Source organism: Chelmon rostratus, chromosome 18, assembly GCF_017976325.1.
Source record: "Chelmon rostratus isolate fCheRos1 chromosome 18, fCheRos1.pri, whole genome shotgun sequence".
Classification (NCBI taxonomy): domain Eukaryota; kingdom Metazoa; phylum Chordata; class Actinopteri; order Chaetodontiformes; family Chaetodontidae; genus Chelmon; species Chelmon rostratus.
In genome coordinates this window covers 2,265,351-2,280,213 of record NC_055675.1, presented here as the reverse complement: position 1 = coordinate 2,280,213, position 14,863 = coordinate 2,265,351, and the positions used below count along the sequence as shown (strand labels likewise).

Below are 14,863 nucleotides of genomic sequence, written 5' to 3'. Positions count from 1 at the left end.
CATACATAGAACAGACAGAAATAATGACATTTTTACAACTTGGCAAATACAATGACAATATTAGGCAAATAAAGTGCAACATCTGCAAAGAATGTGAATCAGAGAAGACACTGACAAACTTCTAGGTGCTCCTGTGGACTGGTAGTACCTTGAAACCTCCCCCATGCTGGACATTTTAGCGGACAAACATCTGAAGCACCAATACGATTCAAACCAATACAAAGTCCTGGTTAAAGGATGACAAAGAGACCAAGAGACAGAGAAAACACAGAGGAAGAGGAGGAAAGAGGGACACATAGTTTGGCTACTCAGAGTGATCCAGTGTTTGTTTTGAGAGAATTATCAACACTCATCAGCAAGAGAGACGTGGACCTTTATGTCTGAGGCCTTCAGCACTGAGACTGTGGGGATGGAGTAGCCATGAGAAAAGGTGAAAAGATGAGTTTCAAGTTTGAATGACTGAGAAATGATTGCATAGAAAGAGGACAACACAATAGGAGAAAGCTCTGCAGCCTGCTGGCTTCTATTCAGTATATTTCAATTGATTTAATCGCTTTTATATTTGCAAATGATTTGTATCCTCATAATGTACTCATCCTGTACGTTCTCTTGTTTTCTTATGTCTTCTGTTTGATCTTGACGTGGCTGATTTTAATTCAAACACTTCATCAAAACCAATAACCGACCAAGCTCATAGCAAATATAAGTCATTTAATTGTGATATGCATATATGATAATTATGTTAAAATACAGTATGATTATAAACACTGCCATGGTTTAATGTACACTTGACAAGATTTTGTTCACAACACTAAATACATCATATAAAATCATCAGCGCATGAGATAATCCACCAGCTTTAACCACTTAAGTGTATGTGTCAAACATCCGACTCTTCAATCTTTTGGCTACTGATGGTCAGAAAGAAATGTGGCCACAGATCTGAGAGCAGCACGACAGCTTTGAACAAAAACAATCAAAAAAGAGGGATTAAAGTCCAGCTTCACATTGTTCAGTCATTGAGCCATTAGAATGTACGTGCCACATGAGCGAGACTTCCAAAACAATGCATTCAGCTAAATGTGCGTCATTGTAAAAGCAGATAGGAATGAGTGCACTGCAGGTTTACAGGTACAGTGATACGATGTAGCTCCCATCAGTAAAAAGTAATGGGTATGTTTAACGGATGTCAAACAAACATTTGGGCAAAATCTGGTGCACGCACATGTACCTCCATCCAAGATCTGAAGTAAACTGCATTTAACATGTGGCCCATTGACAGCAGACAGATGATCCATGGCCTGACAGCTTGCACTGTTTATTTTGCACTACATTGCCACAAAGCTAACACAGTGGTGTATATTCAGCCAAATGATAGCAACCAACACTATCAACAGGCTAATGGACATACAACATAATACCGCAGGAAGTCCTGAGCGGACGAGGACACGTGTACTGAATATGATAAACTAGCCATATTAGTACAAAGGAATGACTCAATATAAGGCACCTCAATATGAAAACACAGCTGGTGCACACAGCTGGCGGGAGGAGACAACAATCTACATCTTCTGTTGCTGCAGTTTTATATTTGAGTGTTGCAAAAAATCAATGCAGCTTTAAATAATCATTAAATCGTTAATATTTTTTTCTCTCCGTGACACCCGCAGGCCTCCACACAAACCTGAACTGCTCTTTTGGCTTCAGCTCTCTTGTAGCAGTTATTGCAGTGGCAAAAGAAATGTGCCTTAAGTGAAACAATCAGTATGTAATGAGGGAGTGGACTTGACTTTAGATTAGTTTTTATGTAAGAAAAGCAGAAGCAGCTTCTTTATAAGAGAGAATCTTATTGTGCTTTCATTTAATGGGTCACTTACCGTTGAATAATGTTACATCACCTGTGGCTGCTACATGCGCAGTCAGGAGTGAGATCAGCGGATAATGCACACCGCTCACTCAGTCTCATTCAAAGACACAAAGCCGAACAGATTGAGCTCGCAAGTGAACATGACTCATAAATCCTCTCAGGTACCTTCTGGTAATTGCTCGCAGGTAAGCAGTGGAAAGAATGCAAGCTACGCTGAGTGAAGGAACAACCGGTTGAGCGGGATGGACAGATAGCAGCTTTCTGTCTCTGCTGAAAGGAGGCTTGGAGGGTTCGGCTCCATGCGTGTACAGCCTGTCTGAAAGTGCATTCAGCTGTCGAACAAAGCGAGTTCAGGGGTGTCGCAACCGACTGTTGCTCTAGTAAAAGCTTCCTCACTGCAACATTTCAGATCCTTCATTTGGCTGCAGTGAGCTTTTAAATTCGATTTGAATGTATTACTTCATAAAAACATCAGCACAGTGTGTGTTCATGTTTGACTGTGAGACACTGCAGAGAGAATACATTTTGGTTTGTTTGTCTCTGTCTCCCGCGTGTCACAGCCTGGTCGTGGTGCTAGTAACGGCCAGCGTCGTCGTAGGAGGTTACGTCCAGGTCGAAGAAGTCCTCCAGCTTCCACTGCAGGGTTTCGAACGTGGGCCGCTCCTGCTCGTTCTCCTTCCAGCAGTCCATCATGATGTCATACAGGACTTTGGGGCAGCTGGGGGGGCATGGCATCCTGTAGCCCTGGGGAACCTTCTGGACCACCTGGTAGTTGGTCATGGCTGGAAGAATCACAGAAGGACAAAATGTATCTTACAGGAGAAAATTTTGAGCTGGAAGGTTTTGAGACTTTTGATCATAAGACAATCACACTTTCTGTTTTCCTTTTTTTGTAAATCTCTGTTCAGACAAACATTCAGAGATGAGGCTCACCCGGGTAAGGCATCTGTCCAAATGTCATGATCTCATACAGCAAAATTCCAAAGGACCAAATGTCAGATTTGATGCTGAACCTGTTGTCATGCATGGCCTCTGGAGCGGTCCACTTCACAGGGAATTTAGTTCCTTCTTTGGCCTCATACACATTTTCATTCTCTTTCTAGAAACAAAACAAGGCACACAAGACAGGTTCTTACATTAGTGTACAGACCAGCACTTCCACTTACTGCTCATAACACCTAAAGGGAGGCAATAATGTATAATGTGTCACAACCTGGCTCGGAAAGCCATGACCAAATGGGAGACCCACCATTTCAAAATAAAACTACTTAGATAACAGAATTAACTCAATGATGCACAAAACAGCCAAAGACATGGGGTGTGTGGATGAGTGATGTCAGTAGTGTAGAGTGTGCCAGCGGGGTGAGAATGGTGTACGAGTATCGTGAAGTGTATAAAATAAACAAAAGGGAAGCCGGGAGGGAGGGAGAGTTTTTATAGGCTGGTAACATGAGGCCCAGGTGTTTCCTGGCACCGGTGACAAACCTGTCAAACAATGCCAGTAAAAGAGGGCACCATGTATAATTAGTGGAAAAAGCAGGCTTGCTTTAGTTTCACTTTGAGGCAATAAAGTGCATTCATTTGCCAGTGTTTCTTTAGTGTAGTGTTCTTTGTGATCATTGAGAAGAACAATGCACATGCAGTATGTAATACCACTTTAATGTTGAACCCACCATGAAGACCCTGGCAAGGCCAAAGTCAGCCACCTTGCAGATGTTGTTCTCGCCCACGAGGACGTTCCTGGCTGCTAGGTCTCTGTGGATGTAGTTCTGTAGCTCCAGGAAAGCCATGCCTGATGCCACCTGGGCAGCCATCTCAATCTGGTCAGAGAGACGCAGCGTGGTGCCCTTGTCCTCTGTAATCAAGCCAGACAGACACAGGATCAGTCGCAGTCCTGCCGTGTCAGAGGTATCACAGGTGGCAGAGAAAGAGAGGTGATAAGATGTTTTCTCCAGGAGACAATTATTCAGCCTATTGGTTTCAATCTGGAGAAGCTATAACCAACCTTGCATTATATGGTGATACAATTTGTGCCCCTGAGATTTATTTCTAACTTTTGGCCAATGCTGGAAGCAGGTAGCAGGTGACTCCTCCAACAATTTGCCCCAAACATGGAGCTCTGACAAATCCAAGTACAGTTGAGCCATTTATCTTTTTAAAATTGGAAATCAAATTAAATAGAATTGAAATGCTCTCTTATAAATCACATGGTAGGCAATAACTCATGTTTATGTCACAAGCTAATAGAAGTCAAACAATTATTCTGTGACCATCAACTTTGACAAAATGAGCACTGAGAGTAAATTTACTCAACTGTAGCTAATTAACCATAAATCTGATCTCTGACCAAAATACTGAATCTAACTCTTGGCCGTTACATGCTGCCGTCTGCACTATTGAAACTTGAGCACTTCATTAAACTCTATGGTATGTTTAACAGGTTGCCGTTTGTTTTGAGCCCTGGTGCACTGTCCATTTCACTGCCTGATGAGAACTCCTCAGGACTGTGTGGGTGTGCACAGAGATCTAATCATTCAGAACAACGGACACCTGTCAAAACTGAGGAAACATATAAAATCTGCTCAAGGACTATGTCTGACTCTAACTGCTGCAGTCACGTTACTGTTCACTACATGTATAATAGCAGCTACAGTCCAGACTGTGTGTCATACTTTATACTTGTGTGACTTTGAACATGGCCTCGCCATGAGACGTTACAGTGGCGGGGTGTATGGTGAGTTATGTGGATGTAGGTCACCACACAGGATGTCTCAGGGCTGCAGACATCAATTCCACAGCAGCGCTCGTCAGAGTGACCATCACTCTAAATCTCTCCCACTACAGCACAGCGTGTCTGTCTGGAGGTGAGCACTCCACACGTCCAAGCAAGTACAAGGTCCAAACTGAAGCGAATGAAAGGTCTTCTTTCAAAATGCGAATCATGTCTGAGCTATGGCTCAGAGAAGGAGTACCATTTTTGATTTAAATTGCAGCAATCAGGTGCTTTAACAGCTTGAAAACTAAAACTGTCCAACTAATGCAGAAGGCAAAAAAACTAAAGAGAAAAGACTGTCTGCAACAGAGCAGTAACTGCCTGGTGCACATTTTGTTTATTCTGGGATTTGTGTATTGAATTAAACATGTAATGAATGTATATGATGCTCATCACTGTACACATGTGCACCTCTGCACAAACTTTTATGGTGAAAACATCCATAAAGCAAGTGACACTCTTCCTCAACATGATCTCCACCTGCCATGCCGGCTTGGTGCCAACAGCTGAAAACTAAGTATTGACACATTCCATGGGAAAGTAGATGGACCCGGAACTTGGAGTGGATTTTGCACACAAGGAAGTTGTTTTATAAGCCTCTGCACTAGCCTCTGGCACTGGCTGAGACTACATGAACATGAATATCATGATGGGAAATTTGTGGCTCTGGGATAAATCTCTATAGCAGCTTGACCTTTGCACAGGTTGGGAGACTGTTTTTAAAAAACAGCGGCAGCATTGGACTCTGATCCTGTCATAAAGGAGCCCGTAGTCATGCGTAGAAGACAGTGAGGTCGTCTTACTCTGGAGGTACTCCAGCAGGCTGCCGTTCTTCATCAGCTCTGTGATGATGTAGATGGGCTCCTGCAGGGTGCACACAGCGTACAGCTGGATCAGCTTGGCATGCCGCAGCCTCTTCATGATCTGAGCCTCTCTCAGGAAGTCCTCAGCGTCCATGGTACCTGCAAGAGGTGTTCAGTGGTTACACTTTGACACGCAGTTGTTTTACAGACTTTCTGTTGATGTATTCATCTGCTTCGCCATAGAGGATAGCACTGCTCATGCTAACTATCCAGTTCATTTTCCAAACAAGAAACAGTGCTTCCAAGTGTAACTCTTTGCCAGATACTCTTAATACAGAATTTTACTCAAAGGTCCAGTGTGTAGGATTTATTAGCATCCAGCGGTGAGGTTTCAGCCTACAACCAAATACCCCTCGCCTCACCCTCCCCTACTATGGCTGCTACAAATGCGCAAAAATGTGACAGGCCCTCTCTCGAGCCAGAGTTTGGTTTGTCTGTTCTGGGCTACTGTCGAAAAAAGGTGGGGCAACGTGGACTACATTGAAAAGGACCCGCTCCCTCTGTAGATACAGAGAGCTCGGTCTGATATCAACACCACAATTCTTATTTTCAGGTAATTCTACACTCATGAAAACATGATGACTATTATATTCATTTTCTGCCAATATATATGCCCCCTAATCCCTACATACCAGACCTTTAATTCTCAATTCTGATAAATAGCCACCTGCAAAGTTAAATAAACCATGTAAATGGATGTTTCCAGAGCAATGACAATGATAACCACATGGAGTAAAAATCTGTATAAAACCAAAGACTTCAGCAGCTGATGTTTTATTCACTGCCCACAACATGTCCAGTGGTATGGCTTCTTACACTACACCTGTGCACAGAAAGTCAGCAGTGGTCCCTGCTAACTTATTTGGGATAAACAGATTGAGAGACTTTCCTACTTTATACAGGAAGCTTTAGAAAAATCTCTTTTTAAAACTCTCTTTCAGACGGGTCATTTCCTGTCTGTAAGTACAATTCATCACGTTTCTCTCACATCTCCAGATTGTTTACAATGCTGCAGCTATGACCTTAACTACACCCAGCAGAGAGACCATACTGTGCTAGTTAAGATACTGAATGTATTATCAGATTTTACAGATCACATACTGTACTGTTGATATGATCAATTTTCACTCATTCCTAAGTCATTTGTTTCTGGTTTAACACCTTTAGTCAGAGAGCAGAAGGCATTAAAGTACCAGGTTTGAGGGTCTTCACTGCCACTGCTGTGGTCTCGTTCCACAGGCCCTCGAACACTTCTCCAAACTGACCGGCTCCCAGCTTCCTCAGCAGCTTGATGGACTTGCGGTCAATCTCCCATTGGTCCACAGTGTTGTAAGACAGACCATGAGTCTGTGGAGCCTCCATCTACACAGAGGGATGAGTCACGGTTTACTGACCTGACAATAGGACCTCATGCTGTATAGAAGAGTGCACACTGACTAGAAACAAGACAACAGTGGGATTCAGGAAGCAAACAGGATGTGTTTGGTTCATGTTTTACCTTCTTGCACGGCTCACCCAGACGCACACAGAGACCGTCGGCCTGTTTGGAGTAATATTCCACTAACTCATTCAGTGTTTGAAAGGATCTGCTCCTCGACACAAAGTAGTGACCGTTCTCCAGTTTTTTCAGCTTGTAATGCTTCACCCTCCCACTGTCCAGCACTGAAAGACAAGGCAACATCCAGTGAAATACTCAAGAGTCAAGAAGACTGTCTAAGTAAGACTTCCTCAAGGTGCAGAGGGCCTAAAGTTTGTAATCAAAGCAAGCCAACGCCAGTTTCTCGAGGTCTTGCTTAGATGACCAGCATGAGACATTAAAACAGGCTTCATGTGCAAAGACCTTCCCATTTTCATTCCTTTGTAATTAATGTGTACATATTTTTATTGCTCCTTTGACTTGCTATTATCATTACAGCATGTCGTCATGATAGAAATGTTTATCTATTAACTGTGTTGACTGGGGTTTAAAGCAACATTGATTTTTTTTTTTTTTTTTTTTTGGTCATTTAGGGGCAAACCCACAAGCTGTGAACAAAACACTGACATTGCTTCACCTTGTTCCACTATGTGCACCAGCTACTCGGTAAATGTTGTCTCTCTGATAAACCCACCGCACACTCCCTGCCCAGCACCACACGCCAGAGCTTTCTCACTGCCAACAGCTGCCTCATGCAGTTGGAAATGAGGCTGATGAGAGCAGTGAGGCAGAACCTGAACCGTAACGTTGCAGGCAGTAAAACCAAAACAAAGAGCTGAAAGACAACGCTCTGCAGACTCAAACAGAACTGTAGAGCTGGTTTATGATCATTATCTGTGGGTTCACTGTCAACACTCTTACATTACAGTGTTATATGAAAATATTTATTTGTGCAGCTTTAAGGAGTCGACTACGAATGTTCATTTCAGATAAACATAAATACACAACGTGTGTGCAAATTCAGTGGGTGGAAAGCTCTTGCTCAGTTTCTGTACAGAAGTTCATTAAGAAATCTGAGAGGAAAGTTGCTAAACTCGGCACATTTCTGCATTTTCACATGCAAACAGTGATGGAGAGTTCATTAAGTATATTGTCTTGAATTATACAGCATTTCTTAGATTAATTGTGTTCCTATCAGAGATTATCAGTGCATTAATCAGACACAAATTCAAACGCTGATGGTAATTGGTGGCCATTATTAGAAATTTTGTAATTGCTGTATTAACACTTACAAATACAAAAAAAGCAAATACTGGCATCATTATTCTTTAGATTTAGTTGAACTGAATCAGGTAAATTAGCATGGGGTACACATGATTTCATCTGAGTGACCAGATTAACACAGTCAGTGAATGAACCTGTGGTTAATGGCTGTGAAACAGATGATGTCATCGGCTGAGTTTAATGGATGGCAATGGAAAGAATTCAGTGGTGAAGGAAAGAGCTCGGCCACAGTGGAAAGACAGATTGCAACAGAGGGAGATAAAGCTATCGCACTGGTTTTTCTTGGAGCAGAGACGTCTATTTACAGCCTCATGACCTTCGAGCCGTTAATCATTTGAGTCAATCGAGTGAGTCACATGTTTGGAAATGTAGGTTTTGTGGCAGAGGAGTACACAGCAGACAGACAGCAGCATGCTAATTAGCTAACTAGCATGACTTCATCTGAGAAAATATTGATCAAGTGGAATAATACACCAGTATAACTGAGATTTGTTGCCAGCATGATTGCATTAGGAATATTATTCAGACATCACACAGGTTCTCAGTCATTAAAGTGCCTCAGCAATGCCAGGATGAAAAAGAAATATGACCTTCACAAAGGGCACACAGGCATGAACATGCATGCTTCCAACTTACTAATTCAGCTTTTAAAAGATTTTCATTTCTTTCAGAATTGATATAATTGTTTTTCATTTCCAATATTAGTGTGCGCATCTTTTTATAAAGAAATGTACGAGCAAAAGATTTGAAATTCACTTGAATTAGTGTTTGGTGAAGTAAGAGGAGACTTTATTCAAAGCTTGAACTGCCCCTGAAGCTTCTTTTCTCAGCTCACCTGAGAGGGAGAGCTCCCCTCTCTGGCTTTCACAGTTTCTGATGAGGAAGGCGCCGTGCTGGTTCCCTCCTGCCAGCAGCATCTTCTCTGCATCCAGCCTCTTGGTGTCAGGGAAATACCATCTGCAAAGCACAATATTGCTCAAACATAACAGCAGTTTCTGAGTTTAAATAATAATATAAGAAACACATTAACTGTCAGGGGCTGCAAAGGTTCACTGATAATTGGACTGATTGCAAATTGTCTTATTAATATTGTCTGCACCACTAATGGACAATATAAGGCCATACTTTTTATACCCAATGAAACATTTTTTAATATCTAGCATTAAAGGAAGAGTCTAGTGATATTCAACATTTTTCCTTTCATCAACAAATTGCCTAAAAACTCCAAACAAACAATGAATGAATCCTGTTAACAAGTCCTGTGTGTGCATCAAAGCCTGGTATATCGTATGTCTTATTCTTCTGTGCCATAGAGCGCCACAGTCATCCAAAACCTATTAAAAAGACATCAGTGAGCCACAGGGTTGCACTGGGTGGCATGTTCTTTAATTACCATGAACACACACTGTAGTTTATTTCGACTCAGTCCCACATACACCGTCCTGCTGCCACAAATACTCACTAGAGCAACAAATGTGAGTCAATCCACTGCTGAAAATAGACTCCAACAGATCCAACATTTTCTCCTGTTTAAGCATCGATTATTAAAAACTGCAGTACCCAGCTGTTGTAAGAAACGCTTATGATTTCTGTCTCCATGTAGGAACCAATGGGCTTACAGACAGGATGGTATATTGAGAGATCTTGGCTTGGTCTTGGAGATTTGTTGACAGTAAGAAAGATATAGAATTGAGCAGCATTATCCCTTAAGGCCTTTATCATTTACTGTCATTCTACGCTGATGATGCATCATCCTAAACAATTTCATACGCAATCAAATTACCACAAATGAACTACCACCTCATACATTAAAGGATCAATAAAATGTTATACGGTTTTTTAGTAGGGTGCAGCATAGGCCAAGGAAGGACCCATTACATCCTGGACTGGATCTGGATCTGGATTAAGATCAGATACACTAATTATTTTTTACTTCCGTAAATAGGGCATTGGCTTTGGTGGAATAAATGCCATACATCTTAAAATCCAGTAGATGGTAGTAAAGTTCAATAGTGACAAAACATAGTCAAGGTGCCAGTGATCCTCTGGTAGCCTGCATGAAGCTGCTCAAACGTCATGCAGAAAGCTGTTATGGAGCGCTCAGGGACAGTGGTTTCATGGGAGAACCAGTACAACTGTAACACTGCACCAACTGGGACAAAGCTTTTTTTTTTTTTTTTTTGTTCAACTAAGCTGTGGCTCTGGAAGAAGTAAATGCAGACATATCATACACTTATTCAAATCCAAATATTCTTTCTGGAAATATATCCAGACAAAGACAGTGGTTGTGTTTGCAGATTTGCATATCATAGAAGAGTGGACTACTGGCCTTGGTGGTCTGCCCCTCCCATATTTCTATCATTAACATTAATATCTAGCATTAATATCCCTCACTTCATTGCTGTGCATGTCTTGTACAATCTGCCTCGTTGTTGCATGTTTTAAATCGTACCTGGCAATATACTACAACCATAGAAGTTGGGATGCTGCGTAAAACGTAAATAAAAACAGAATCCTGTCGTTAACAAATGAACTGGTGTAAAGCATCACTTCAGCTAAGGTGTGGAAATCAGAGGGTGGCAGAGGAAAAAAACAAAAAACTAATGATCACAGTCTGTCTGAATTACCTGTGAAAACACCGTCACCAGAAAGGCCCTGAGGCATGATTATTTAACTTCCTTCTTTGTCTTTGACAAAGTCTTCTTCAGTATTGTCAGATAAAGAGAGGGTAAGAGGGCTAGTGTTTTATTTCCAAAGTTTTTCACTGACTACATGTCTGTTGGGCTCCAACTGTGGTGCAGCTGTTCACTGTAAAAGAACAGTGTCTCTGTACTGTATGTACACAGCAAATCCAGAATCCAAAAAAGTTGGGATGCTCCAATCACGTGTTCACAAAGAGGTGAACCTCGCTCCATCCTCGCTTGTGAACCACTGAGCCTTTCCAGGATGCTCCTTTCATACCCAATCATGATACTATCACCTGCTACCAATCACCCTGTTTACCTGTGGAATGATCCAAACAGGTGTTTTTGGAGCGTTCCACATCTTTCCCAGTTTTTGTTAATAGTGTCCTGTATGATGTTTTTACTAGGATTCATATCTTCTTGTTATTATTACTCTGCATGCTTATATATGATCTCAGTTCCTTCATTTTAATCTTATATTCTCTTTTTAGGGTGACTTTGTGACGTCTGTCCAGGGACGGCAGATGGACATTAACCTCTGTACTAACTCTGGCACATTTACAGCAATGTTGATGAATGTGCACTCTCCCTGTTAAATAAACCAATAAATCATTAAATAAGCTCCCACAACTATTTTTTTTTATCCCTCGGGTTGCCCTAGCAGGTTAATCTGGCCCTCATGAAACTGAGAACAGCTACAGAGGCCCATGACAAGAATCTTAGTCCACAAGTCCAGAATCTTGAACTAGCCACTAATCAGGTCAGCGCGAGAATCGAAATATGATCCTCTGACATATAAGGAGATGGTCAGTGTTACATTCATTAGTGGAGGTACACTATATTATACTCATTAAAACGCTGAATGACCTTTAACCTTACAGAGTCCCACACTGAGGTTTGCCACTGGCCCCAGATATTCATGTGCTCATGCTGTCACGATGCGTTATGAAACTATTCTCTGTCTCGTCTCACATCGTGTCCTTCAGGTTGTCGTTCAGTGAAAACTATGACACACGATGATGCTTTGACTAATGGAGGGAATCAAAGCTATTGTTATCCCTGTAAACGCAACAAGATCAACCAGAGTGCTGCTGGGATGAAACTGGTTTCTCTTGCCAAGTAGGCTGAGAATGCATTACAAACAGGAGTAGGATTATTTCTCCAGCTTCACACAGCACCTAAGAAAAAAGTACTGCTTGATTATGACTTTCTATTAGGGACAACAACGCCTGGATAGGTTCCTAATGGTATGTGAACACGTCAAGGCCTTTCATTAGTGTCGATCTGCAAAGTCGGTTGCAAAACCAGTTTCTGGAGTGATCCAGAATGACGTAGCGCAGTGGTTAAACAGTATATACAGTTGTCCATGTCATGCCAGCAGGGGCTGTGTAATGTGCTGCTGAGCTCTGTTTTTGAGCCTTTCCTTCAGGGAATTATTAACCTGGAAGCCTCCATTTCCTGGTCACAGACAATCATTAACTAGTTTGATCTGCGCCTTCCTCTCTGTAGACACTATCCAGCACTACTCACTGATAAACAGGCCCTGCTGGGCCAGTTTACAGCGCTCTGCCTCTGTGGAGTGACACCAAAGTGGCATGTTGGTGGTCCCTGAAGGACTGTGCGTCAGGGGGCGTTTAACAGTGTTCACAGCCTCAAAACTGAATCACACTCTGGCAAAAGGGGGTCGCTGTTTCAGACAGGACTACATTCTCAGTACAATTATGAAATCACACTTACGGCTCTGCATCAATGCTCTCCACAGGTGCCACATAATTAGCCGGGATGTAGCCCTGCTTGAAGGCCGAGACCCCGGTGACGGCTCTCGCGAACCACCACTCTCCAGCACTTTTATCCAGGGCCTCTAAGGTGTCCCCCGCATGGAAGCTCAGGTCCTCCTCGGTGCGAGCGGAGTAGTCATACTGGGCGATGTAATACTGGCCGGCTTTCTCCACAGGCAGCGGCGGCAGAGACCGGCTGGACTGAAGGACCGGCTCTGACTTCTTCTCAGCACCGGGGTTTGCGATCACCGTGGCAGCCGCCTCTCCTCTGCTGTCCTCCCCAGCTTGGTTCGATTTTTTAAAACACGCCAAAAAACGCCGCCAACACGAAGAAAAACTCTTCTGGATCTCCATGATGCGGTCCTCAATCACAGCAAGTCATTCCGTGCCGGGAGTAAAGACGGAAACGGTTTGGGGAAGCCCCCCTCGCTCATGATCCACGTCCCACAAAACAGCCAAAATAATCCCAGGACCGGACGGCAAGTGGTCTTTGACCCCAGCACACACCCAGACAGACCCACACTGAGGGAAGTGGCCGCCGCTTCGACGCAGTTTCCTCGTAGGTGCGCGGTCTGGAGCTCCACTGTGCCAATCACCTGCACCTGCTGAGGAATGAGGAGCGGCCCGCGGCCACGTGACCTCAGGTGTCCTGAGGCGGCCGTGCTGCAGGATGGAGCTCCTGAGCGGAAACAGCTGATGGCACAGGAGGCTGGCTACTCGAGAAATGTGTCGAGATTCTACATGATCATACATTTTTAAATGATTTACCAAGGAGCTAATTCCTGATAAGGACTGAATAAAAATGAGATAATGGTGATACGTTACAATTATGTGTGCTCAGAAAAAGCTATGGGACTGTAAGAAAAAATGATCCAACAGTAAGTAATGTTTTTACTTCTTAAGTTACAGTTGTGAGATAATAGATTAAAATGATGGTCAGGCGATGGGTGAACACAGGGGCCACAAAAGAAGATGACAATGCAGGACTTACTTTTGTTGATGTTGCACATTAATCGTACATCAATTAATTAAACTACCAAAATCTAAATGACACTGATCATGTTCGGTTCAGCCTCCACCTGCGAGGCTGCTTCTCCAAGATGAACTCGATGAAGACACAGGAGAGGAAGCGACTGTCAGAGCAGTGTGACAGCTGCCAGCCTGATGTGAAGAAGCTGCTGTCAGAGGGGAAATGTGATTTCAGCCATTCAGCAGTGAGAGTCAGTATTTACCTGCTATTTTCAGCTATGCCAGCTGTTTTTTTCTCTTTTTTTGTACTGACAAGTGTACCAGTTTGAAGCTTGTTGTTGAGACTTAAAACCAGAATAAAACCAAATGTTAAGCAAGGGCAAGAGTGAAACAATAAATGTTAAAGAGTGTAGCGAGTTTGTCCTCATTTCACAATGGAAATAGAGTCATAAATGGTTTGATGACTGATAGTTCAGCTGCTTTAATAGTGGCGACCACACCATATTTCCTCTTTGATCCTTACAATTTTGGAATCCAGTCAACCATGTTAGTCGGTTTAATGATTTGTGTGCAGCCCTCGACACCTCTCCATACACTCCCAGGACTGTCCAGTTATTAATTTAACCCCTTGTGTCAGCAACAACACCAAACAACAAAGAGGAGATTACAACTCAGCTCAATACTACTCTGAAGTGCAGTGTTGTACTCAACCTTCTGAGTAAACTGGTGAAAACAAAGATGTCAGTTCCAAACACAACATTTAGATGTATTCACAATGTACTTTCTTCCCAATTTCCTACTTTTCTAAAATCATTTTCATTGTGGTAGATCAAATTAATGCAATGAAGTTATGTTCATACTATTTCATCTCCACATTAATGCGTAATTTTATTACAACTAAGCTAAACTTAGCATTACTTATCAGTAGAAATAGTGTTCTGGCTGTCATCACCTTTTAGTAATCGGATAAATTATTTATTTTTTATTCATCAATAATGTTTAATGTTATGATAATTAAAGACATGTTAGCATCTGCAACACATTTAACAAAGCCAGGGCTGGACCTGAACAACTATGTGTCTAACCCATAAGTTTGTAAGGCACCCAGTGGAGCTGATTGTTGCCACGGAGAGCCACTAGCTGCCAGTAGCAACCACAGGGTGTCACTGGTTGCTACAGGGTGCCACTAGCTGTCACAGGGTGCCACAAGAGGTTTATCTGAAATCCC

At 42.6% G+C, this 14,863-nt stretch overlaps 1 protein-coding gene across 1 annotated transcript; it reads right to left on the bottom strand.

Moving 5' to 3' along the window:
- Positions 1–702: 702 nt before the first annotated feature.
- Positions 703–13,254, bottom strand: frk (fyn-related Src family tyrosine kinase). The gene is made up of 8 exons (XM_041958180.1): positions 12,626–13,254; positions 9,040–9,161; positions 7,002–7,165; positions 6,697–6,865; positions 5,444–5,602; positions 3,541–3,722; positions 2,801–2,966; positions 703–2,649 (listed from the first exon to the last, which is right to left on the bottom strand). Exons 1-8 carry the CDS (start codon positions 13,018–13,020, stop codon positions 2,441–2,443), a joined length of 1,566 nt encoding a protein of 521 aa, XP_041814114.1. The 5' UTR covers positions 13,021–13,254; the 3' UTR covers positions 703–2,440.
- Between the last annotated feature and the right edge of the window lie 1,609 nt (positions 13,255–14,863).